This window comes from Meles meles, chromosome 20 (genome assembly GCF_922984935.1).
Source record: "Meles meles chromosome 20, mMelMel3.1 paternal haplotype, whole genome shotgun sequence".
NCBI classification, from domain to species: Eukaryota; Metazoa; Chordata; class Mammalia; order Carnivora; family Mustelidae; genus Meles; species Meles meles.
This window is the reverse complement of record NC_060085.1, coordinates 40,610,314-40,637,825: the sequence shown is the minus strand read 5'-3', so window position 1 is coordinate 40,637,825 and position 27,512 is coordinate 40,610,314. Positions and strand designations below refer to the sequence as shown.

At 40.3% G+C, this 27,512-nt stretch overlaps 1 protein-coding gene across 1 annotated transcript in view; it reads left to right on the top strand.

Annotated features, from left to right (window-relative positions):
* The first annotated feature begins 352 nt into the window (after nucleotides 1-352).
* Nucleotides 353-27,512, top strand: part of SHQ1 (SHQ1, H/ACA ribonucleoprotein assembly factor) — a 113,659-nt gene continuing 86,499 nt past the window's right edge. The window contains exons 1-5 of the mRNA XM_045992350.1: nucleotides 353-605; nucleotides 5,855-5,919; nucleotides 8,914-9,036; nucleotides 16,047-16,207; nucleotides 25,136-25,248. Coding sequence (XP_045848306.1) covers nucleotides 463-605; nucleotides 5,855-5,919; nucleotides 8,914-9,036; nucleotides 16,047-16,207; nucleotides 25,136-25,248 — 605 coding nt within the window. The 5' untranslated portion in view covers nucleotides 353-462. The remainder of the gene's footprint in view (nucleotides 606-5,854; nucleotides 5,920-8,913; nucleotides 9,037-16,046; nucleotides 16,208-25,135; nucleotides 25,249-27,512) is intronic.

Here is a 27,512-nt window from a genome sequence, read left to right as displayed (position 1 = left end):
TCATTTTAAAGAAGCGTTCTCTGAAACGTGGAGAGGGTTTGTAACTTTCCCAAGAACTCACAGCTGACGGGTGGCCGAGAAGGGATTCAAACGCAGGTCTTTCTACCTGCAAAGCCAATGCTTGTTAAAAATAATTTCTATGGCTCTCGAAACAGGCTTGATGGGTCTGAAGAGGATTCTTGTCCGGATTTCTCCAAGTTACACCCTTGGTTCAATTCCCGCGGTCCGATCACCGCGTTCCTCGCCCTTTCTCAGTTAACAGCGTCTAGTCTCCATGGAAAACGGCGTGGGGGCGGGACTTCCTGCCCCACGCAGGGGCACTTCCGTCTTGAGCCGGAAGCGCCCTGGCTTGCCGGTTGGGTCCCGGCGCGTGTGGACTCGCTGCGGTTTGATGCAGTTTGAGTGGCGGGAGCGCGGCGGCTGGGAGCGTGAGCTGCTCGGACACCGGAGTCCAGCGCAGTCATGCTGACCCCGGCGTTCGACCTCAGCCAGGACCCCGACTTCCTGACCATCGCCATTCGCGTGCCCTACGCCCGGGTCTCGGAGTTCGACGTCTACTTCGAGGGGGTCAACTTCAAGTTCTACGCCAAGCCATACTTTCTCAGGCGAGTTCCCGCTGTCCGGCCTTGGAAAGAGCGAATTTAGGGGACTGATTAGTTGATTGATTCATTCATTTTTCACTTACCCATTAGCTGCTTACCGAGGAAGGAGGAAAAGAGCGAGGGAGCACTTCTCGATTTACCGATTGCCCTTTTCCGAGATTTCCGCAGGTGCTTTTGGTGCTGACGATGTGACCCTGTCAGGGGTGCGTTCCAGATGCTGCAGAAGCTCCGTCTTTAACTTTGTTAAATCCCCACCGCAAAGAGATTTCCAGCCGCTGTAAAACGTGGCGTTTGGAACCTTGTAACTTTTGATGTTTCAGTCCCGGCCGCCTAGTTCTCGTACTCTTTTTCTGTTGTTTTCGTCCTGCGTTGGTCCTCCCAGCCTCTCCCCTGCGCTGGGACGGTGCGCGCTGACTTCCCAGCTGACTCGTCCGTTAGACTTTTCTCATTACCAGTTCTCTTTGGAGTTGTGTCGACCTCTTGGCTGACCGCTCCCCACTTCTTGATATTCTCTCCTTCCTTTGCCTCACGGACACCAAATGAACCTCGTTCTCCTACCTTTTCCTCGTCTGCTACTTCTCTCATTTTGCCCTTTAATTATGGCGGTTGTCCATTCTCAATGAGGGCCTTTCCGCACTTGTTTGCATTTTCTCCTGGCAAAACTGTAACAACAGTAGTAACAGCTAACTGTTCATTCAACACACGAAGCAAATTGCCTATGTGTATTTATGTGTATCTCATTTCGCCTTGACAGCACTTCTTGGAGATAGGCATCGCCTTGACAGCACTTCTTGGAGATAGGCATTGATACTAGCTTCTTCTTTTTTTTTTTTTTAAGATTTTATTTATTTATTTGACAGACGGAGATCACAAGTAGGCAGAGAGGCAGGCAGAGAGAGACGGAGAACCAGGCTCCCTGTGGCCGACTGGATCCCAGAACCCTGGGATCATGACCCAAGCCAAAGGCAGAGGCCTTAACCTAATGAGCCACCCAGGCGCCTGATATTAGCTTCTTTTTACAGATGATGCTGTCGGGTTATTCTTCCTAAAACCTTGTCAGTCCCTTGTCCTTCCCTTGCTTGTTAGGTAAACTCCATTCTCCTAATCTTTCTCATTCAGGTGTAGCTGCAACCTCCCTTTCCTGCCCCTGCACTTTCCTAATAAAAACTGCCTCTTGAGTCAAGCTGGTTCCTTCACTGAGCCTGAACCAGTGTTGCTCCGATTTCCATTAGGCCCTGACTTAATGCACCTACTTGTGTATATTGCACTTTCCTATTTTTAAATTCATTTATTTTTTTTATTTTTAAATTCTATTTCAAGATTTTATTTATTTATTTGACAGGCGGAGGTCACAAGTAGGCAGAGAGACAGGCAGAGAGAGAGAGGGAAGCAGACTCCCGGAGAGCCCAGTGTGGGGCTCGAACTCAGGACCCCGCTGTCATTGCCTGAGCCGAAGGCAGAGGCTTTAAACCACTGAGCCACCCAGGTGCCCCTTTAGTTCATTTTTTAACTTTAGTTTATTTATGTCGGGCTGGATTTTTGGTATCAGGGATATGGTGGTGTCCTGAGTAGTTTACATTCTAGTGGTGAAAGAACGATAAAGGAGCAAGTAAACATATAATTACAAATTGTGGTAAGTGCTCTGAAGCGGGGAGTAAAGTGCAGTGATAGAAAATAAAAGGTAGCCTGTTTAAATGTGAAGTGGCCAGGGAAAGACTTTTCTGAAGAAGTGGTATTTAAGGCAAGACATGAAGAGTGGGAGGGAGGTGGTATGGGTGGTAGTGAACATTTACTGAAGTTTTATTTCAGGTCTATACTTTATGTGGATTATTTCATTTGATTTTAGGACAGTACTACAAAGTAGTTTCTTTTACTTACATATGTTACAGATGAAGGATCAGAGGCCCAGAGAAAAGATCTTAAATGAGATAGGAATGTAAAATAAAAAAATACAATAACAAATTTCAAAGTAGAAACCACTTTGCTTAAGTTTGGGAGCTTTGATGAAGACCAAATAAAAGGTTATGTATGAAACAGTTTAAAGAGTGTTCTTGGGGCACCTGGGTGGCTCAGTAGGTATGCCCCTGCCTTTGGCTCAGGTCATGATCTCAGGGTCCTGGGATCAAGCCCACGTCAGGCTCTCTGCACAGTGGGGAGCCTGCTTCCCCCTCTCTCTCTGCCTGCCTCTCTGCGTACTTGTGATCTCTGCCTGTTGAATAAAGAAATAAAAATCTTTATTAAAAAAAAAAGAGTGTTCTTCACATGGACTCATCCATTCCTTGGGTAGCAAGGGCTTGGGAGTTGGGCACACTTGGGTCTCAGCACACTTAATAGTTCTGGGATTTACAGCAAGTTATATGGTTTCAGTTTCCTAATTTGTAAAATGGGACTGATATTAGGGATCCTAAAGAGTTGATGTGAAGGTTGAGATAATACGTGCATTGTTTTTATTACCATGTCTGGTGATTGCCCAGGCAATCAATTGTTCAATAAACAGTAGATATTTATTACAAGGGCGTACTGTTTCAGTTATCTGTTGCTGCATAACCAATCAAACTTAATGTAAAACAATAATTATTTAACTCCCTTGTCCTGGTTGTGTGTCAGGGATTTGGTAAGGGCTTGGCTGGGCTGTTCTGACTTGAGATCTGTAAATCACTTGTAGTCATATGGTAGCTGGACCTGGAACAGCAAGAGCCAAAGCAACTGTGGACTGGTGGAGTGACTGGGGGAGGGCGCCTCTTTGTGCACTCTCAGGACTTCCCTGTATGGTGTCTTTGCATGGCCTAGTTTGTGATTCCTTTGGGGAGGTGGAACTGAAGGTTTCAAAGCCAAGTATTCCAGGGGACAAGGCAGGTTCATATCACCTTTATGACCTAACCTCAGAAATCACGCTGTCACTTCTGCTTTATTGTATTGGTTAAAACATTTCCACAACGTGAATTAATTTTTTAAAAACAGTAATTATTTTTTCTTTTAATTCCATATATTTAATATATAGTGTTGTATTAATTTCAGGTTTATAGTATATGTGATTCAGCAATTCTGTACATTACATAATAGTCATAAATGTACTTTTAATCCCCATCACCTATGTCATCCATCCCCCTGCCCCCTTCCCCTCTGGTAACCATCAGTTTGTTCTCTGTAGTTAAGAGTCTGTTCTTGGGGCACCTGGGTGGCTCAGTGGGTTTAAAGCCTCTGCCTTCGGCTCAGGTCATGATCTCAGGGTCCTGGGATCGAGCCCCGCATCGGGCTTTCTGCTCCGCGGGGAGCCTGCTTCCTTCTCTCTCTCTGCCTGCCTCTCTGCCTAGTTGTGATTTCTCTCTGTCAAATAAAATATTTAAAAAAAAAAAAGAGTCTGTTCTTTAGGAGCTCGTGGGTGGCTCAGTCCGTTGGTTGGCTGGCTCTTGATTTTAGCTCAGGTCATGCTTCAGCGTTCTGCAAACTAACCCTGCATCTGGCTCCCTGCTCTATGGGGAGTCTGATTGTCTCCCTCTCCTTCTGGCCCTGCCCTACCTTGCTCTTGCTCTCATGCTCTATCTCTCAAATAAATCTTAAAAAAAAAAAAAAAAAAAAAAAAAGTCTGTTCTTTGGTTTGTCTCCCCCATTTGTTTTGTTTATTAAATTCCACATATGAGTGAAATATGGTATTTGTCTTTCTCTGACTTCACTTAACATGATACTCTAGATCCATCCATGTTGTTGCACGTGGCAAGATTTCATTCTTTTCTATGGCTGAAGTAATATTCCATCGTGTGTGTGTGTGTGTGTGTGTGTACATACCACATCTTTATCCATTCATTTATTGATGGACACTTGCAAGCTTACTCAGTTTTAAGGGGAGAGGTCCTAGACCCCACAGTTGGGAGGAGTGATGTGATACAGGCTATCTTTGAAAATAGAGTTTGCTACAGTATTCTAGAGGTGAATAAAACCTTGCTCATCTCCTTGAGAAGTTGGGTGACAGATCTGTGCACAGAGAGGATTTCATTCTCACACAGGAAGAATTTAATTCTATACTTAGAGTTTAGGAAAAGAAAGTTGGTATTAATAGAGCACATCTTTGGAATGTTTACCTACTTCCACGCACTGGGCCCTTTGCATTATCCTTTCCTTCTCACAGTAACCCTGGGGTAGAGTCTGTTATTTTTCTCTTTTTACAATATGAGCTTTGAAGCTGATTAACTTGTACAAAGAAAGTTGTAGAGGTGGTAAATGTCAGAGCTGGGACTCAATTCAAATTCTGATAGTAAAGTTAGTGTTTGTCATCATTATAAACAAGCAAATTTATGCATTAAACTAACTCCTTCTGTTTGGTTTGGAAATGCAGTGTGGCTCCAGGAAGCATTAAGATCAAAGGTAACTAGGTTGTGGAAGCCCTGGGCCTTTGGGACCTGCCAAGTTTTGATGGTGATGATGGTGATGATGGTGATGATGATGATGATGATGATGATGGTAGAATAGGGAGCAGAGGGCAGGGAGGAAAGGAAAGGAACCTCACATGTGAAGTTTGGAATGGAATGGGAGCTGGTCTGATAGGTGGTACCAGTGAGTTTATTTAGCTGGTGTCAGGCATCAGTAGAAGTTTTTTCAAAAGAAAAGTGATGGTCTGGTTTTCATTTTAGAAAAGTTCTTCTGGGGCCTCAGTGGAGGGCTGAATGAAGAGAGTAAAACTGGAAACAGGGAAATCAGTTCATCTCCTTTAGTGTGAAAGAAGGGGAAATCGCTATATAGTAATAATGAGACTTGAGAAACACACTTTTTTTTTTTTTAGTAGTAGTTTGCCCAAAATAAACAATTGGCCTTGTTATTTCTTTATTGTTTTCCATTTTTAAAATTCATCTTAGTGGAGGAAGGAGCCAGTTAGTCTATTTTTTTTTTTTTTTGAGCCACTGCTGTGGCACCAGGTATACTAATAAGTCTCTATTCATTAGGGAGATGAAAGTACTGTAACAGTAGTGATAACCAGTATTTATTGTGGCTTTTTCTTAAGTATTACCTTTTTTTTTTTCCCCCATTCAGTATTGCTTTTATTGGTGCTAGGGAGTTTCAAACAGAATGATGAATCATCTGTGATTTCTTGTTTCTCAGCTAGGAAGGAGATGGAAGTTATTTTGTTTGTGAAATATTCAAGAAATGCTGAGGAATTGCCTTTTAAAATGGTTGATAGATTTCAGTGGCAAATATATACTCTCATTGATGGTCACTTATGTTTTAAAGACTTAATGAAGTCTTAATTTAAATTGCAGATTAACCCTTCCTGGAAGAGTTGTGGAAAATGGAATCGAACAAGGATCCTATGATACAGATAAAGGTATTGCTTTTGGAATTTTGTTAGTTTTTTTCTTTGGATTCTTCCTGTTAGAATAACTATGTTGTAATCCTTTGAGACATGATGGTGACCTTTAGATGTTTGCAGATACAGTCTGTCCTGGTCATACTTTCTTGTTTCTTAACAAGCGCAGTGCCCATTACGTATGGATTTCTTAACAGGTACAATTTTCCCAGTCCTTTAAAGTACTTCACAGTTTTTTTAAAAAGTTACTTAAATACTCTTTTTCTTTTTTCTGGAAGTTTATTTTCTACTTCCCCTATTTTATTTTAAAAAAGATTTTATTTCTTTATTTGTCAGAGAGAGAGGGAGAGAGAGAGCACAAGCAGGAGGAGGGGCTGAGGGAGAAACAGACTTTCCACTGAACTAGGAGCCTGACCGCGTGGCTCAATCTTATGACCCTGGGATCATGACCTGAGCTGAAGGCAGAGGCTTAACAGACTGAGCCATCCAGGCACCCCATTCCATTTAAAAGTCAGATTATGTGAGGTGATTGGTTACAAAAGATGTGGGTGATTTTTTTTTTTAAAATAAACATATAATGTATTATTAGGCCCAGGGGTACAGGTCTGTGAATCGCCAGGTCTACACACTTCACAGCACTCACCATAGCACATACCCTCCCCAATGTCCATAACCCCACTCCCCAATGTGGGTGATTTTTAAAATTAAATTTTTAAAATTTAAATTTTGAAATAAATTTTTAAAATTATGTGGGCATTTTTCTTGTGTGCTTTTTGAACTTAAAATCTACTAACTTGTAGGTAGGAGAGAAACTGCAAAGGTGGCATTTAAAGGCTGACTGAATTTTCTTTTCATGATTGATAATCTCTTCATTTTAGCTAGCCTTGAAACCATTTATTTTGCTTTTGGAGAAGCCACTGGATTTTCCTTTATCCATGGATCTCATCAGTAAGATACTTGTTTATTTATCAAGTGAATATTTATTGATCTCAGTAAACTAGGTTAAGGAAGGAAGGATGGCATGAAAGAGCTAAGTGACAAAGTTGTAACCCGTAACGCAGTAATTAATGTGATAATGAAATATGATGAAACTACCTTTCTAGGTAGTAAATCTGCTTTTAATTGCAGGTAAGTTGCATATTGAAACAAATTTATTAAATTTTAAAAGTACCCAGGGGTTTAAGAGGGTTGTATTTGGGTTGCGTTGTATTTGATATACACTTGAACCCTAAATAACATGGGTTGGAACTGTGTAAGTCCACTTATATGCAGATTTTTTTCAATAAATATAATACCATACTATAAATGTATTTTCTCTTATGATTTTCTTAATAACATTTTCTTTTCTTTTTTCTTTTATTATTTTTAAATTATATTTAAATTCAGTTAATTAACATATAGTATATCATTAGTTTTAGATGTAGATTTTAGTGATTCATCAGTTGCATATAACACCCAGTGCTCCTTACATCACATGCCTTCCTTAATGCCCATCATCCAGTGACCCTATCCTAACACCCACCTCCCCTCCAGCAACCCTCAGTTTTGTTTCCTATGGTTAAGAGTCTCTTATAGTTTGTCTCCCTCTCTGTTTTTGTCTCATTTTATTTTTTCTTCCCTTCCCCTATGCTTCCTCTATTTTGTTTCTTAAATTCCACATTTGAATGAAATCATATGGTAATTATCTTTCTATGACTGACTTATTTTGCTTAGCATAATACCCTCTTGTTCCATCTAGGTTGTTGCAAATGGTAAGAGTTCATATTTTTTTGATGGCTGAGTAATATTCCATTGCATGTATGTGTACCACATCTTCTTTATCCTTTCATCTGTTGATGGACATGTGGGCTCTTTTCCATAGTTTGGCTAGTGTGGACATTGTTGCTATAAACATTGGGGAGCAGGTGACCCCTCGAATCACTACGTTTGTATCCTTTGGGTAAATACCTAGTAATTCAATTGCTGGGTCATAGAGTAGCTCTATTTTTAACTTTTTGAGGAACCTCCATACTGTTTTCCAGGGTGGCTAGATGAGCTTACATTTCCCCCAACAGTGTAAGAGGGTTCCCCTTTCTCTGCATCCTAGCCAACATCTGTTGTTTCCTGACTTGTTAATTTTAGCCATTCTGACTGGTGTGAGGTGGTGTCTCATCTTTTATTTTTATTGTAGCAAGAGCACAATATATAATACATACAGCATACAAAGTATGTGTTAATCAACTGTGTTATTGATAAGGCTTCCAGTCAACAGTAGGCTATTAGATGTTAACTTTTTGGGGAGTCAGGTTATACACAGATTTTTACCTGTTCAGGGGGATAGGCCCTAAGCCCCATGTTATTCAAGGATCAACTGTATTAGAGTATGGTTAAGTACAATGAAAAAGGTAAAATATTTTAAAATTCAAAGTAGTATATAATGTAATATAAGTTAATGGGGGGAACCTGGAGGAAGCTGATAAACCCAGTCAAGGAAAGAAAAGAAGTATATAGATAGAATTTGAGTATGCCTTAGACTTTGGGGCTATGTCTCTGGCGTTATCAGAAAACTTTATTAGGCTATAATTCCTTTAAGATTTTGTGTGTTTTTGGAACTGCTGCTATTTGTTGGATCAGATATTCAGATTTTTTCCCCTTTAAGTCCAGAAGTAAATGTTATAAGAAGCTATGGGCTAATTCTAAGCTACTACCTTTTCAGGCGATGGAATTTTAGAGGTTTTGACTTAGATTTTAATATGATCAATAGGTTAAGGGGATACTGTGTAAGACTAAAGCATTCTGCAGCTTTAGAAGATTAATTTCTTATAGAGGTTACAGCTGAATCAGTGATTCTGAAAAACCCTACTTGAGCCTTTTACTATCCTGGTTTTTATTCACTGACTGTGTAATAAGGGCATAATTTTGGAGCCCTATAAAATAGAATTATAATTTACCAAGATACGTATTTCTCAGATTTATTTGTGAAGTCTTTGCGTTTTTAAATAGAGCTAAGTGTAAAATAAATTTATCTTTAAGGAATTTTTACCATTCGATTGCCCAAAGAAACTCCTGGCCAGCATTTTGAGGGGCTGAACATGCTAACTGCTCTTCTGGCACCAAGAAAATCCAGGACTGCGAAACCACTTGTGGAAGAAATAGGTATGTTTATTGCAGTTAAGAAGAAATAAAGATAAATAGAATATTTGGAATGCTGTGTGCTTCTAAGGGAAAAAGAGATATAGCAGATAGGAAATTGGAGGAAAATCCTTCAGGTGACAAGGTAAGGACATCACATGAAAATGCAAAATAGCTCATTTGGTGACATATAATTTAAAGACAAAAAGAACCAGTATGTCAGTCATGTTTCTGGACCAGGCAAAACAGCATCTCAGTCTTTTGCAAAACCATGGCCTCTCGAGCTTAGATAAGAGGTTTATAATTCAATGAGTTACATAAAATGAATACCGTTTAGGTCAAGAAATGGAACATTTCCAATACCTTGGAATCCTACCCAGAGCCTCCTTCTAGCCACTTCTGCCTCCCTCCTTTCAAGGTTACCACTACCCTCAGTCTGGCCTGCTTTTGAATTTTCTATAATTCAGATGGTATGTGTTCTTTTTTGTCTGATTTCTTTCACTTCATATTTTTTTAATTAAAAATTTTTTTAATTCTTTTTTTTTTTTCCCTTGGTCAACAATGTTTTATTTATTTTTTTTTATGAACATATAAGGTATTTTTATCCCCAGGGGTACAGGTTGGTGAATCGCCAGGTTTATACACTTCACAGCACTAACGATAGCACATACCCTCCCCAATGTCCATAACGCTCTTCCCCTCTCCCAACCCCACCTCCCCCCAGCAACCCCCAGTTTGTTTTGTGAGATTAAGAGTCACTTATGGTTTGTCTCCCTCCCAATCCCATCTTGTTTCATTTATTCTTCTCCTATCCCTCTAACCCCCCATGTTGCATCTTCATGTCCTCATATCAGGGAGATCATATGATAGTTGTCTTTCTCTGATTGACTTATTTCACTAAGCTTGATACCCTCTAGTTCCATCCACGTCGTCGCAAATGGCAAGATTTCATTTCTTTTGATGGCTGCATAGTATTCCATTGTGTATATATACCACATCTTCTTTATCCATTCATCTGTTGATGGACATCAAGGTTCTTTCCATAGTTTGGCTATTGTAGACATTGCTGCTATAAACATTCGGGTGCACGTGCCCCTTCGGATCACTACGTTTGTATCTTTAGGGTAAATACCCAGTAGTGCAATTGCTAGGTCGTAGGGTAGTTCTATTATCAACATTTTGAGGAACCTCCATGCTGTCTTCCAGAGTGGTTGCACCAGCTTGCATTCCCACCAACAGTGGAGGAGGGTTCCCCTTTCTCCGCATCCTTGCCAGCATCTGTCATTTCCTGACTTGTTAATTTTAGCCATTCTGACTGGTGTGAGGTGATATCTCATTGTGGTTTTGATTTGTATTTCCCTGATGCCGAGTGACGTGGAGCACTTTTTCATGTGTCTGTTGGCCATCTGGATGTCTTCTTTGCAGAAATGTCTGTTCATGTCCTCTGCCCATTTCTTGATTGGATTGTTTGTTCTTTGGGTGTTGAGTATGCTAAGTTCCTTATAGATTTTGGACACTAGCCCTTTATCTGATATGTCGTTTGCAAATATCTTCTCCCATTCTGTCAGGTGTCTTTTGGTTTTGTTAACTGTTTCCTTTGCTGTGCAAAAGCTTTTGATCTTGATGAAATCCCAATAGTTCATTTTCGCCCTTGCTTCCCTTGCCTTTGCCGATGTTCCTAGGAAGATGTTGCTGCGGCTGAGGTCGAAGAGGTTGCTGCCTGCATTCTCCTCAGGATTTTGATGGATTCCTTTCTCACATTGAGGTCCTTCATCCATTTTGAGTCTATTTTTGTGGGTGGTGTAAGGAAGTGGTCCAATTTCATTTTTCTGCATGTGGCTGTCCAATTTTCCCAGCACCATTTATTGAAGGGGCTGTCTTTTTTCCATTGGACATTCTTTCCTGCTTTGTCGAAGATTAGTTGACCATAGAGTTGAGGGTCTATTTCTGGGTTCTCTATTCTGTTCCACTGATCTATGTGTCTGTTTTTGTGCCAGTACCATGCTGTCTTGATGATGACAGCTTTGTAATAGAGCTTGAAGTCCGGAATTGTGATGCCACCCACTTTGGCTTTCTTTTTCAATATTCCTTTGGCTATTCGAGGTCTTTTCTGGTTCCATATAAATTTTAGGATTATTTGTTCCATTTCTTTGAAAAAAATGGATGGTATTTTGATAGGGATTGCATTGAATGTGTAGATTGCTTTAGGTAGCATAGACATTTTCACAATATTTATTCTTCCAATCCAGGAGCATGGAACATTTTTCCATTTCTTTGTGTCTTCCTCAATTTCTTTCATGAGTACTTTATAGTTTTCTGCATATAGATTCTTACCCTCTTTGGTTAGGTTTATTCCTAGGTCTTATAGTTTTGGGTGTAATTGTAAATGGGATTGACTCCTTAATTTCTCTTTCTTCTGTCTTGTTGTTGGTGTACAGAAATGCAACTGATTTCTGTGCATTGATTTTATATCCTGACACTTTACTGAATTCCTGTACAAGTTCTAGCAGTTTTGGAGTGGAGTCTTTTGGGTTTTCCACATATAGTATCATATCATCTGCGAAGAGTGATAGTTTGACTTCTTCTTTGCCGATCTGGATGCCTTTAATTAATTTTTGTTGTCTGATTGCTGAGGCTAGGACTTCTAGTACTATGTTGAATAGCAGTGGTGATAATGGACATCCCTGCCGTGTTCCTGACCTTAGCGGAAAAGCTTTCAGTTTTTCTCCATTGAGAATGATATTTGCGGAGGGTTTTTCATAGATGGCTTTGATAATACTGAGGTATGTGCCCTTTGTCCCTACACTTTGAAGAGTTTTGATCAGGAAGTGATGCTGTATTTTGTCAAATGCTTTTTCAGCATCTATTGAGAGTATCATATGGTTCTTGTTCTTTCTTTTATTAATGTGTTCTATCACATTGATTGATTTGTGGATGTTGAACCAACCCTGCAGCCCTGGAATAAATCCCACTTGATCGTGGTGAATAATCCTTTTAATGTACTGTTGAATCCTATTGGCTAGTATTTTGGTGAGAATTTTTGCATCTGTGTTCATCAAGGATATTGGTCTGTAGTTCTCTTTTTTGGTGGGATCCTTGTCTGGTTTTGGGATCAACGTGATGCTGGCCTCATAAAATGAGTTTGGAAGTTTTCCTTCCATTTCTATTTTTTGGAACAGTTTCAGGAGACTAGGAATGAGTTCTTCTTTAAATGTTTGGTAGAATTCCCCTGGGAAGCCGTCTGGCCCTGGGCTTTTGTTTGTTTGGAGATTTTTGATGACTGTTTCAATCTCCTTACAGGTTATGGGTCTGTTCAGGTTTTCTGTTTCTTCCTGGTTCAGTTGTGGTAGTTTATATGTCTCTAGGAATGCATCCATTTCTTCCAGATATTCAAATTTGTTGGCGTAGAGTTGCTCATAGTATGTTCTTATAATTGTCTGTATTTCTTTGGTGTTAGTTGTGATCTCTCCTCTTTCATTCATGATTTTATTGATTTGGGTCCTTTCTCTTTTCTTTTTGATGAGTCTGGCCAGGGGTTTATCAATCTTATTGATTCTTTCAAAGAACCAGCTCCTAGTTGCATTGATTTTTTTATATTGTTTTTTTGGTTTCTATTTCATTGATTTCTGCTCTGATCTTTATGATTTCTCTTCTCCTGCTGAGTTTAGGGTTTCTTTCTTGTTCTTTCTCCAGCTCCTTTAGGTGTAGAGTTAGGTGGTGTACTTGAGACCTTTCTTGTTTCTTGAGAAAGGCTTGTGCTGCTATATATTTTCCTCTCAGGACTTCCTTTGCTATGTCCCACAGATTTTGAACCGTTGTGTTTTCATTATCATTTGTTTCCATGAACTTTTTCAATTCTTCTTTAATTTCCTGGTTGACCCATTCATTCTTTAGAAGGATGCTGTTTAGTCTCCATGTATTTGGGTTCTTTCCAGCTTTCCACTTGTGATTGAGTTCTAGCTTCAGAGCTTTGTGGTCTGTAAATATGCAGGGAATGATCCCAATCTTTTGATACCGGTTGAGACCTGATTTGTGACCCAGGATGTGATCTATTCTGGAGAATGTTCCATGCGCACTAGAGAAGAATGTGTATTCTGTTGCTTTGGGATGAAATGTTCTGAATATATCTGTGATGTCCATCTGGTCCAGTGTGTCTGGCTGCTCCCACATTAGGGGCATAGATATTTAAAATTGTTAGATCTTCTTGTTGAACAGACCCGTTGAGTATGATATCGTGTCCTTCCTCATCTCTTATTATAGTTTTTGGCTTAAAATCTAATTGATCTGATATAAGGATTGCTACCCCAGCTTTCTTCTGATGCCCATTAGCATGGTAAATTGTTTTCCACCCCCTCACTTTAAATCTGGAGGTGTCTTCTCGTCTAAAATGAGTTGTAGGCAACATATAGATGGGTTTTGGTTTTTTATCCATTCTGATACCTGTGTCTTTTGATTGGGGCATTTAGCCCATTAACATTCAGGGTAACTATTGGGAGATATGAATTTAGTGCCATTACATTGCCTGTAAGGTGACTGTTACTGTATATTGTTTCTGTACCTTTCTGATCTATTACTTTTAGGATCTCTCTTTGCTTAGAGGACCCCTTTCAATATTTCCTGTAGAGCTGGTTTGGTGTTTGCAAATTCTTTCAGTTTTTGTTTGTCCTGGAAGCTTTTTATCTCTCCTTCTATTTTCAATGATAGCCTACCTGGATAGAGTATTCTTGGGTGCATGTTTTTCTCGTTCAGTGCTCTGAATATATCATGCCAGCTCTTTCTGGCCTGCCAGGTCTCTGTGGATAAGTCTGCTGCCAATCTAATATTTTTCCCATTGTATGTTACAGACTTCTTTTCCCGGGCTGCTTTCAGGATTTTCTCTTTGTCACTAAGACTTGTAAATTTTACTTTTAGGTGACGGGGTGTGGGCCTATTCTTGTTAATTTTGAGGGGGGTTCTCTGCACCTCCTGGATTTTGATGCTTGTTCCCTTTGCCATATTAGGGAAATTCTCTCCAATAATTCTCTCCAATAGACCTTCTGCTCCCCTCTCTGTTTCTTCTTCTTCTGGAATCCCAATTATTCTAATGTTGTTTTGTCTTATGGTGTCACTTATCTCTCGAATTCTCCCCTCGTGGTCCGGTAGCTGTTTGTCCCTCTTTTGCTCAGCCTCTTTATTCTGTCATTTGGTCTTCTATATCACTAATTCTTTCTTCTGCCTCATTGATCCTAACAGTGAGAGCCTCCATTTTTGATTGCACCTCATTAATAGCTTTTTTTATTTCAACTTGGTTAGATTTTAGTTCTTTAATTTCTCCAGAAAGGGCTTTTATATCTCCAGAGAGGGTTTCTCTAATATCTTCCATGCCTTTTTCGAGCCCGGCTAGAACCTTGAGAATTGTCATTCTGAACTCTAGATCTGACATATTACCAATGTCTGTGTTGATTAGGTCCTTAGCCTTCGGTACTGCCTCTTGTTCTTTTGTTTGTGGTGATTTTTTCCGCCTTGTCATTTTGTCCAGATAAGAAGATATGAAGGATCAAATAAAATACTAAAAGGGTGGCAAAGACCCGAGAAAAGTGCACTGTAACCAAATCAGAAGAGCCCCCAAATCGTGGGGGGGGGGGGGAAATAAAAAGAGGTTCAGAAAAAGAAAAAAAGAAAGAAAAAAATTAAAAAAATAAAACAAAAAATACAAAATAGAAATATATATATTTTAGATAAACTAGTCAAAAAATGTTAAAAAAGAAAAGGGTAAAAGTTTTAAAAAATTTAGCAGAAGAAGAAAAAAGAAAGAAAAAAATTGAAAAAAAAATTGATTTAACTGCAAGACTAAAGAATCATGGGGAGAAAGCCATGAGTTCCGTGCTTTGCTTTCTCCTCCTTTGGAATTCTGCTGCTGTCCTAGGTATTGAACCTGCTTTCCTTGATAGATGAACTTCGTCCTGGCTGGATATTTTGTTGATCTTCTGGGGGAAGGGCCTGTTGTAGTGACTCTCAAGTGTCTTTGCCCGAGGTGGAACTACACCGCCCTTACCGGGGGCCGGACTAAGTAATCCGCTGGGGTTCACTTTTGGAAGCTTCTGTTCCCTGAATGCTTTCCATAGAGTTCCGGAGGACGGGAATGAAAATGGCGGCCTCCCAGTCTCCGGCCCGGAGGAGCCGAGAGCCCGGGGCCCCACTCCTCAGTGCGCCCCCAGAGGACAGCGCCCAATCACTCCCGTATCCCCGGCCTCCAGCCGCGCTCCGAGCTCACCCAGCCCGCGACGGGTTCAAGGTAACCCCGAGCTGATAGCTCAGTCCTCGGCTCTGTCTCTGTAGCCGGCTTCTCCATTCTAATACCTGCGAGCTCTGCGACACTCTGACACCCCCGATCCTTCTGTGACCCCGCGAGACCTGGGGCCACACTGACCCTGCGTGGGCTTCATACCGGTTTAACCTCTGGAGCAGTGTCCCTCAGTGGAACAGACTTTTAAAAGTCCTGATTTTGTGCTTCATTGCTCCGCCGCTTGCTGGGAGCTGGCCCCTCCCACCGTGGTCTATCTTCCCGTCGTTTTGGATTCACTTCTCCGCCAGTCCTACCTTTCAGAAAGTGGTTGATTTTCTGTTTCTAGAATTGCTGTTCTTCTTCTCTTCGATCTCCCATTGGATTTGTAGATGTTTGCAATGTTTAGATAAGCTATCGAGCTGATCTCCTGCTACCTGATGTAGTCTCAGCCTGCTACTTCTCCGCCATCTTGACTCCTCTCACTTCACATTTTTGTGAGATTTATCCATCTATAGCTGAAGTTTGTTTTCATTGCATTTGTCATTTATACATCCATCCTGCTATTGATGGGCCTTTGGGTTGGTTCTGTTTTTTGTTTTTGTTTTTGTTTTTTTTTCTATTAAAAATAGTGGGCTCCACATATTCTTACATATCTCTTTTGGTACATGTGGGCAGGTATTTTTTTTTCCTCAGTACTTTTTATCCCCTCCCCCCCCAAGTTGTACCTAGAGAATCCAGTACTAAACAAATTAATATTTAACACATTCAGGTGCATCTGAGGTTTCTGAAGGAGGAGTAGAAGATGAGGATGAAGAATTCGACTGGGAAATTGAACAGTCCCCCTATGAAGAGGCATCGGAAAGTGCTCTGAATCCTCAGTACCGCTATGGCTTTGGAAATTTACGCTCCGGAGTGTTTCAGCGATTACAGGTATGTTGTCTTTCTAAAACACGTTGGTTCATAGGGTTTTACCATTTGGATATTTTAATTTCAGTTGTGCTCCTAGTTGGAGTTTTCTTATGAAGACTGTAGGAGGTGACGTATTTAGAGCACAAATCACAGCTTCTTGTATGTAGTGGTGACACAGATGTTTGTTCCTTTCCATTGCTCTGGCTGTTCTTCCCACTCATACGGCGCTTACAGATGTCAGATGTCCTGTTACTTTCTTTTTTCCCCACTTCATTCAGTATTCTAGACATGAAGTTTCCAAAATACAAAACGGAACTCCTCTCTCCTCATACTTCCTGGAAATCTTTGTTTTATACTTCTGAAAAATGAAAATTATTACATGATGTCTCCTCTGTTTTATAAATATGAACGAGACAAAATGTTCCCAGTGAGAGTGAATTTGTGTCTTTTGATCAAATTGTTTAGTTCTTGGTGTACAGTAGGCACTTTTGTCTATTTACTCTTGGTGGGGGTTGAATGTAATCTCTTGTTAAAACCCGATCATTTGTCAGTTAGGCTAAAAAGGAATGACATCACTCTCTCTTCCTCAAAACACATAGGAAATTCTACTTTATTTAAGACTATGCGGGGAGAATGAAATGGAGAGGAGATTTTGAACTATTTTGTCCCCATTTTTTTTTATAGAAAATGCATCTTTACAATATTATATAATGAAAGTGTGAACCATTAACTTGGGTTTTTTTTCTAAAGTGAAAGAAACCAAAATAAACAGCTTTTTTTTTTTTCCAACTTTATCCCTGCCTAGGGAGAGGATGTTAAATCTGTCTAGAGTGTGACTTATTATAGTAAGACATCTTTGAATATACTAAGAAATGGCTAACCTGTGTGTTAGTCCCACTCCTACTGTTGCTTAGATTTGGGATGACAGGCCAGTTATTTGACTACAAACAAGTTTTATCTCCTCTTTGTCAAATAGGGATAAATTTGCTCACCTACTTTGTAAGGCCATTTAGATAAGTAAAGGAGATACTACTTTGTGAAAACTCTTTGAAAAAAAAAAAGAGTAAGACAATAGAAAGACTTCTGCCCTTGAAAAATATAAGATGTGCTTGAAACTCCTTAAAGAGAACAAAATTGGGATTTACTTGAGAAGGTAATGCTGATTAGATATTCCCTTCAAAACCCTTTTTTTTTTTTTTTAAAAGATTTATTTATTTGACAGATAGAGATTACAAGTAGGCAGAGAGGCAGGCAGAGAGAGAGAGAGGAGGAAGCAGGCTCCCAGCCAAGCAGAGAGCCCGATGCGGGGCTCGATCCCAGGACCCTGGGATCATGACCTGAGCTGAAGGCAGAGGCTTTAACCCGCTGAGCCACCCAGGCGCCCCTCAAAACCCTTTTTTGCTGAATTATGGTCTCTCCGTATTCTCTCTCCCTAATTACATTCGCTGGTCATCTCTGAGGTAGTAAGAATAGAGTCAGTTTTGTCTATGCAGAAACTACAGTGAATGGACCTCATTTGGTTAGCTGAAAGCCACTCTCTGGTCAGTCAGTTGTGGGCTTACCTGTCTGAAGCTCTAAATGAATGATAATTCAAGTCATGGAGGCCAAGTACAGATTGTACATTCCGATGGAATGTCATTTCTGAGGCTGGGGAACTTGGTTTCTTGCCACTGCCGTTGAGGAAAGATCCTTTCAAGGGATTTCTGCCAGTTTGATGAGAAGCTGCCAGAATGCTGTAATGTGAGCCTAGGCCAGGTCCTTTAAGTCAGAGGTTCTTGTATGTGTTGAAGATGTTCAATAAGTAATTGAGGTTTATTTAAAAAAATTATTTTGAAATAATCTTTATGTCTTTCTGAATGTCTTAACTAAGGCACTAAATCTCTAGGTACCTATCACCCAGCTTAAAAAGTAAAAATGTCTCCGTAGTTGGAGCCCCTCATTGCATCATGCTGTTTCTGCCTCAGAAGTGAACCACTGAATTTGATGTTTATTATTCCCAAGCATTTAGTTTGATTATCTAAAGTCTTTTGACTGTTCAAATTTTAATTGAATGAACATCCCTATTCTAAACAATTGGAATGCATATTTTCCTTCACATAGGATAAAAAAGTGATCTTTGTGAGATCCTGTGAGAACACTATGAGGAATGATGTGAGTAGTAATGCTAGTACAGGCTCATAACTCACATCTGTAGTATTGGGATCACAGAAAGTTCTGGAAATAAAGATTTTTTTTTTAATACTCAGTTTGTTGGAAAAACCTGATCTGAATTGATGTCTTTCAGTAGTTTTTTAAAATCCCACTTGGTAGGCATATTCACAAATTTTGCCATAGAAATAGTGATGCATTTGAATATGGGGTGCTGCCTCAGATTTAGAGGGGGTTAAATAAAATGTGGAATGTATGTGTACCATGTTACTTTTTGAAACTCTTTTTTTTTTTTTTAAGATTTTGTTTATTTTTATTTGACAGAGAGAGATCACAAGTAGGCAGAGAGGCAGGCAGAGAGAGTGAGAGGGAAGCGGGCTCCCTGCCGAGCAGAGAGCCCGATGCGGGACTCGATCCCAGGACCCTGAGATCATGACCTGAGCCGAAGGCAGCGGCTTAAACCACTGAGCCACCCAGGCGCTCCCTACTTTTTGAAACTCTTCAAAGAGTCTGAATCCTGAAGTCCCTCTCCTGTCTGCGTAGGAAATGTGGACCTCCAGTGTCCGTGTATCGACAGCTAACAGCTACTGATTATGCCCCTGTGTGAGGCACTGTGCTGGGCTCCACGTGACTGTTCCATGCTGGTATTGTTGCTCTTATTCATCTACCTTTTACCGAGGGATGAACCAGTAGATACCTGGAGGCTTTAAAGAATTAGCATATTTTCTTACATGAATAAAATTAGAAGACTATGGTATCCTTCATGACATTAGGAATGACTCATTTTTATTTATTTATTTATTTATTTGACAGATAGACAGTGAGAGAGGGAACACAAGCAGGGGGGAGTGAGGGAGGGTGAAGCAGGCTTCCCGCTAAGCAGAGACCCTGATGTGGGGCTTGATCCCAGGACCTTGGGAACATAAGCTGAGCTGAAGTCAGAGGTTTAATGACTTAGCCACCCAAGTGCCTCTGTATTTTTGAGAGAGGGAGAGAGTGCGTGCCGGGGGAGGGGCAAAGGGAGAGAGAGAATCTGAAGCAGGCTCCCCACTGAGCACAGAGCCCAACGTGGGGCAGGGCTTGATCTTACAACATGAGACCACAAGCGGAAATTAAGAGTTGGCTGCTTAATATTAATAGACTGAGCCATTCAGGCTCTCCCCCCGTTCTCCCTGTGACATTAGGAAATATGAGAAGTTTCAAAAATTCTAGGTAAACCAGAGTGCACCGTCTCTTGGATATTAAGGTAGATGTGTTTTATGAGTTAGTGGCATAAAAATCTCACATACTTGGTATTTCTCACAGAATTCGTCTGCATTTGTGACTGCTCTATTTGTGACAGTCCCACCATGTGGTTAAAAACGGCGTAATCACGTGAGGTTAGTGGTGTCTCTTTCTGCTAGTGGAGCAGCTGGGAGAAACTGAAGTGACTGCTGCACTGAGAAATTGGAGAACATCTCTTCTACTTTCAAATGACGTATTTAAGAAACGTCACCATTTTCTCAAATACTGTTTTCTCACAAGTTTAAAGTTTCTCTCATTCTGCCTTTGGGTGAGAAGTTTTGCTGGTGGCTCATATTTTACTCATTTTTTTCAGTCTCTTTTTCCCCCCTTAAATGAAAAATAGCTCTGTTTTCTCTGATGATAAAAGCTGTATAAATTCATTACGAAAGTATAACAAAGAGAAACATTCATAATTCCAAGACCCAGGTATCTTCTCTTAATTGGAAAATTTAACCCTTTATGAGGAGGTTTAGTCTTTCATATTTTTTCCCTCCAACCATTTACATTTGCTTGGAAACTTCTGTATTTCATACTGATAATGAGAAGATTATTTTTTTTGTTGAAACAAATTCTTTTTAACATAACTCCTACTCTACCCCCTCCCCTTTTTCCTTTCCCTTCTGAAATTGCTGCCAGCCACCAGGGCGCCTTTGGAAAACCGCCCTGGCTGCTCAAAGTCAGGCCTTCACAACAAGCTTGAGGGCGGTAGTGGCTGCCAGGAGCAACAGTCCTAGAGTCTCTGGGCGCTGGCCCAGCAAGCTCCTGGGACTGCTGCTGCCAGCAGCCACAGGACGCTGGCTTGCTGGCCCTGTCCTTCTCTCAGCTGCACCAGGAGACCTACTGGCCAGATGTGCACACAGGTCTTCACTTTCTATCTGGAGATTCTCTGCCCTTACTGTGCCAAAACTTAACATAAGCCTGATTTAAATCCTGCATGACTTTTTCTTGGCAGTACCCCTCTTCAAATGGCTCTCCTAACTGGGGTCATAACAGTGCTTTGGAAAAGAGAGAGAGAATCACTTCCATTCTGCTGTAGCTGAACATGTCCCAACCTCTAATCTTTCTGCCTTTGGTTGATTGATGCCATAGACGGGTTGCTCTGCTCCAGGCTAGCTTTGCTTTGTAGTTTGTTCTGTTTCCTCTTGAGGGTCCAGTTGGAACAGGGCGACTGTGTGTGACTGTGCATAGGACGAGCCTGGTGGGGCTTGTACTGCCGTGGATGTTAGTGTTTTTTGGGGTACAGGCTACATAGCTACATGTGGAAGTCCTAAGTTTGGAAGCCAGAGGGAAGAGGAGGGAGAGGGAAAGGATAGCTGCATTCTTACTGTCTAATTCCCATTCCCCCGAGAGCAGGAACCTTGTCTTTGTGTTTATTTCTGGATCTCTAGCACCCCGAGCAGGCCCTCTCTGTTCCATGCTGGTATACTACAATACAAATACTGTAGTATTTGCTGAATGAATGATTTAATACTGAAGGCCAGGAACAGTGCTAGGGATACAGTGAGGAAAAAGATTGACTAGACTCCTGTCCTCATGGAATCTTCTAGTGAGGGGATAGAGAGTAACCATGTAAGCAATAAATAAGGGAATTTCAGATAGTGACAAGTGAAGGAAAGGAAAGAGTGATGTGAGAGCCTGGGGGGCTGGGGGAGGGCAAGGGATAGGGTGACCACTTTGGCAAGGATGCCCAGAAAAGGCCCCTTGGAGGAGGTGGCATTTGCACAGAGTTTTGAATGATGAAAAATGTACTGTAAATGCTAAGACTCGTAGTTCTAGAAATGGAAGATGTGCTATGTAGATTTGAGCTGGGGGATTTGAGCCAGAAGGAGAAGATAGGTGAGGGTGAAGTGCAGTACAGGGGCTGGATTATGCAGAGCTGTGAGCTGTGGGGAAAGTTCGTTTTGTTTTTTTTTTTCTCAGTGCATTTGGTATTTTGAAATGCCTATGGTTCTTTTAGTCCATTTATCCTTTGAAATGTAGAGATACCCACAGAAACTCCCAGATTATACCCCACTTGTGACCTTATATCTTGTCTAGGTGAAATAATGAAGTGGCACATTTTAATCTCTCTCTCTCTTTTTTTTAATTGCTATGGGGAAGTAAGGAAATGGCAGGGTAGGGAGGATAGGTAGTCTCAGTAGGAAAGCAGTCAGTGAGTAACAGGGAACAGTAGTGGGACAGGCAGACAGAAAGAAAGGAAGCTAACTTTATTGAATGTATCAAGCCCTGTACTTGATGCCTTACTCAAATTATTTCATTATTTCATTTCAAATTGTTTCATTTAATCCTCATCGTAGCTTGTGGTAGACAGAAGGATCTCCTTTCCACCCCATTCCCTGAGATGTCTATGTGCCAGTCCCTGGAGCATGGGAACATGTCACATTATGTGGCGGAAGGGACTTTGCACATGTGATTAACTTAAGGATCTTGTGATGGGCAGGTGACTAGCATGATCCAGGGAGGTCCTGTCTAATCATGGGGTCTTTGAAGAAGGAGGTAAGAGAGTCAAAGTGGAAAAAGAGATGGCCATGTGGCGATGGAAGCTGAGGGAGGAAGGGCATTGTCATGGAGGCCACCAGCCAAGGAATAAGAAAGCCACCCTCCAGGACGGAAGAGACGAAGCAGGTGATTCTCCTCTAGAACCCTGAGCAGGAACCAGCCCTGCCTTTCCCTTGTTTTAACCCAGGGACACTGATTCTGGACCTCGGAGCTCCAGAACTAGAAGAGGATATGTTTGAATTGTGACCACTAAGTTTGTAGTAACTTGTTACAGCAAGAGGAGAGTAGTACCCAGCTCCTCCATGGAGGTGTGACCAGACACGTTCACAAAAAGGAAGCTGAGGTCCAGGGAAGTTGCACAGTTAGACTAGAGCAGTCTTTGTCTGACTGCACAGTCTCGGTTTCTCTGCTGCATCACGCTGCTTTCAGAAATGTGTGTGTGTGTGTGTGTTCCGTACACATGGGTATATGCATGGAGCTCCTTGGGGCAAGGAGGAAAGGGACTGGGTGACTCATGCATACTGGGGAGGAGGGCTTGGGGTTCGTGGGCAGGAAACGGCTCTCGTAGTAGTCATCTAGCTGGGGTGAGTCCTATGTGTACAGTAGAACTGGGCTTCTTCCCCCAGGCCCTATGTCAGTACCTTTTCCAACTCTGTGCCTGGGGGAGCTAATGGCAGGCGGGTGAGCAAGTAGGGAAGAGAGGAAGAGTCCAGATTATCCTGCTTGGAGAAGAGACGTTTCTGGTGGATTAAAATGGAGCTATGAAAGCATTTTCCCATGGAAACATTGCCACGGGGTTGTTACACTGTTTGTATCTAGAGTACTCTATTTAAAGTTTATTGTGAATTGAGTAAACTTGCGGGTTACCATGAGCATGTAACTACTATTTTTATAATAGTATTTCTATAGGAAAATACGGTCTTAATTTCCCAAAAGCAATTGTAAAGGAACTTTTGGAATGTAAAATTTTATTTGGGGACCACCAGTAATCAGGTTTTTGCCTAGAATGTTTGTAGTTTGAAGTTTAACATGTTCTAGTTGTGACTTCTATAAAGTTCTGTGGACCCTTTCGTAGTATTAGTATGTGCTTTGATTAAATGTTGATACTATTCGAGCTAAGTGGATTGTGGTAGGAATGAGTGAGGTTTTGTTTTTTATTTTTTTAGGCACATATTTTGATTGTGTATATCCTAGTGTCTCCTTGGCTCCTTCAGTTTAGTTCATTTCTTTGCAGGTAATTTACCTTACGGCTCTCAACTCTGAGCCTGATTATCAGGCACTAACCTCTCTTCCATTTACAAATCTTGTTTTCAGTTTGACTTTACCACTCTGCCAAGTTATTTCCCTTGATTTCTTTTAGCTAATACAGTTGAATGTTCTTCCAAATTCCATACTTCTCACTTAGGATAACTGGAATGGGAAGGTTGAAGAAAGAAAAAAAGGTGTAGCTTTAGGAATATTTTGCATTGTATGAGGTTTCTTGGCTTCATCATTCCAACCAAAAGAAAAAAAAACTCCATGGTATCCCAGACAGTTTTCCTACTCTACCTGTTTTCTGTAGGATTTATCCTAGGACACGTACTACGTATCAATGTGTATATATCCATGTAAAGATTTTTATAGTAAAGCTGAATATCACTTAGGATTAGATTTTTAAATTTGAAAATAGAAAGTCATATACATTTAAATTGCCCTTAAAAATTCTTAAATCTGCTTGTAAAGTAGAATGCACACAGTTTTATATATAAGTTTTATTTGGTAATCCTTATTGAGACCAGCTGACTTAGACCTTAGGAAGAAAAAAAAGGGAAGTCTTTGTGTAGATGTTCAAACCATTGATATTCAAACTGTTTTGCCTATTGAAAGAAGATAATTTTCAGAATGCCTGGGTGGCTCAGATGGATAAGTGACTGCCTTTGGCTCAGGTTATGATCTCTAGGCCTTGGGCTTGAACCCTGTGTTAGGCTCCCTGCTTATCGGGGAGTTAGCTTCTTTCTCTGCCTCTCCCCCCTGCTCGTGCTCTTTCTCTGTCTCTCTTAAATGAATAAATAAATTTTTTAAAAAAGATTTTATTTATTTATTCATTAGTGAGAGAGAGCGCACGAACAAGCAGGGTGAGCGGCAGGCAGAGGCAGAGGGCGAAGCAGACTCCCCACTGAGTCGGGAGCTTAATGTGGAACTCATCTCAGGACCCCAGGATCATGACCTAAGCAGAAGGCAGACAGACGCTTAACCCACTGAGTCACCCAGGTGTCCCTGAATAAATAAAGTCTTAAAAGAAAAAAAAAAAAGAAGACAATTTGAAGTGATACAAACAGACTTTTATTTAACACTTCAGGAAGCAAACGGTCTCCATTCAGAGTATTACAAAATAGGGCCAAAGGCGGAAAGCTTTCATAGAATAAAGAATAAAGAACAAGGAAGGGAAAGAAAGGAAGTATCTGATTGGCCACATGGTCCACTTAGTTTGGGGTGAGAATAAACAAGGAAGGAAGTATAGTGCCCAAGGTTGGCTTGGCCTCTGGAGATTGGCTGACTAGGTGTAGTGCATTTCTGGTCAAGCAGAGTTTTACAGGCATGTAAAAGTTATCTAAATTTTTTTTTTTTTTGCTGATGTGGCAGGAGCACCTCCATCTTACTGGCTAGAAATTTATTTAAACGTGCTGTTAATAACTTTCAAATTTTTATGAGTAAATGGGGAAGAGATGAATTAAATGTTCCTACTTGCTTACACAGGTTTATTGGTTTTTTTTTTTTTTTAATGGTAGACTTTTATAGCTCTAATATATATTGACCACTTTGTTGTAAGGATTAAATGAGATAATTTATGTGAAAGCATCCAGCGGGGCCTGGCAAGCAATAGGTGTTTAACAAACATTTGCTGGATTTGAATTGAAATGTCACATTTTGGTTCAGATGATCAGATGGTTCCTCTGTTTTGGCCTTTTGTGCAAAATGAGATTTTTCAATGATGGCATGGGAGATAGCAATTATTCTTTCTTTTCTGTTTGTTCTTAGGATGAATTGAGTGATGTTATTGATATTAAGGATCCAGATTTCACTCCTGCGGCTGAACGAAGGCAGAAACGCCTGGCTGCTGAGCTGGCCAAATTTGATCCTGATCATTATCTGTGAGTACTGAGTTTTTTGAGGATTAAGGGTTTGACTTGACATTGACTTGAAAATTTTTGAATGTCTTTTTAAATATGCTAGGCATGTGGTTTTGGAATTCTGGAAATTAGTGATGGCTCAGAACCTTAACTGATATTTGAATTAACCTGCAAACTTATGCTTCTGTGATCTTTGTAAGGTGTGCTTCTCAGGAGGTCATTCTGGCAATGGAGAACTCTTAATGTACTTCTTTATGTATTTTCTTGCGAGGCTGCAAAGTAGAACATGGCATTCATGAGAGTATTTTTAGTTCTTTTCAGTAGACTTTTTGTCGCAATTAACGGTATATGTAAATGAAAAGATGTTTCAGTTTCTTTAAGAATTTGAATCTACATGTCCTGCACTTCTTGGCTGATCCAGGGTATTCCCAACACTTGATCTGCGAGCACCTGTAATTGAAGATCTGAGTCTAATTAACAAATAATTATTCATTGTGGTAGGGTATAAATAAAATCTAATTTTAAGTTTGCTGTGTTTCCCATCTGCTTTAATTATGTCTTTCACCACAGTGTGTCTCTGTCAGATTTGTATTTGCCTAATAAGCTTATCTAGTTAATGGATAGGTAAATAATCACTTGAGACATTGTGATGTCTCTCGTTGGCCATGATACTAGCACTTCTTCCAAGTAAGGGACTGTCACAGAGGATAGCCTCTGTGGATGCTAGACTCTCTAAGGATGTGAGTCATAGGTTCATACAGGCCTCAATTATTATTCTTCCCAAGCTCTAGGCCAACAATTTCTAAACTGTTATATGTGCAGCTATAAGCATCATATTCCCTTATTTTGTATAGTGCTTTCAGCTTATCAAGTGCTCTCAAGTGATTATTTAAATCCGTTTTCACAACAGTTGGAGAAAGGTTAAGGGACTTGTCCAAGGTCATACCACTAATAAGTGGCTAGGTCTGGACTTGAAAAGAATCTTTCCATTTGTCATTTTGTATTTCCTTTTCATATACACTATTTCAGTTTAACTGCTGTTGCTCTTGTGATTAACATTCTATCTCTTGTGACACAGTGGGAGACTAATTGGAATGGCAGAAGTGTATCTTGTGATGTGCAAATGCATTGAGTGATGTGTAGTGATAAATGGTCGAACTATTCAACGTCCTGGGGGGAACTGGGTAAGAGCAGGGTATGTTATATTTTGGAGGACATCCGAGATTCAGCTCCATTTACATTGCCATTTCTAATTACCTTTATCTCTCCAATTGTGGTTTTAAAGGTCCACTGAAGAATAATTTGAAGAAACCTATTTAAAATCATGCTGAATATTTAAAGTGGGAAATTTCATTGTCAGCAAATTTCTCGGGCCAGCGTGAAAACAGAATGAGCTTTACAAGACTAAAATTTCAAGTGGGAGGGAGCTTAATTAGAAGAACTGCCTATCTTTTCTCTTCTCAAACTGGAAGAATAACTGTATGGCCTGAGAGAATTAGGAAATTGGAATTTATACTTAGCAGTGTGATATTATATGCAGTCCTTATTTTTCTCCATCTTCTGTGTTTCTTTATCCAGAAACTCATTTTCTTTCATAATATGCATGAACTGTTCTTTCTGTTTCTCATGGAGTGGTTTAAATTTAGTCATGGGCAGGTCGGAGAGTGGAAGCTGTGAGGTAAAGGTTCTTTGTGACTTTTCCAGTAGCAGTAAGACTTTGGCTAATTGTCATTTTTGTGTTATTTCTTACTCATTATTTTTATTAGCTGACTGACTTACCCAAATGTGTTAATAATAAAAGAAGTGCAAGTAAAATTCTTTAAAATTTTCAATTAAAATTTTTTTGGCTCAGTGCTTTTTAAATTGTTCTTACTGGTTAATACAGTGGAAGAAAAGGCTTTTTTCAGTTTTTATTGTTCTTACTGGTTAATACAGTGGAAGAAAAGGCTTTTTTCAGTTTTTATCTACCTTGCAGGCAGTGCATCACATGTATTATAGTATACATTTAAGTATGTAAATGTACTGTACAAGATTAATGCATAATATTATGTTAGTGTGTACTACATGACACTTTCAAGTTGTTTGACATATCCTCACTGGTCATGATGTCTTTTCATGGTGTCAGGTTTTTTGGAAGCTTGGGAAAACCAATTTTAAATCTGTCCCGAGGCAGAACACAGTGAGGTTAATTCATTATATAGAAAATTCATACATTTCGAAAGGATATATAAATGACTTAGGATAACCATTATTTTTGAAATCTTTTGTTGTAAATTCTAGATGCC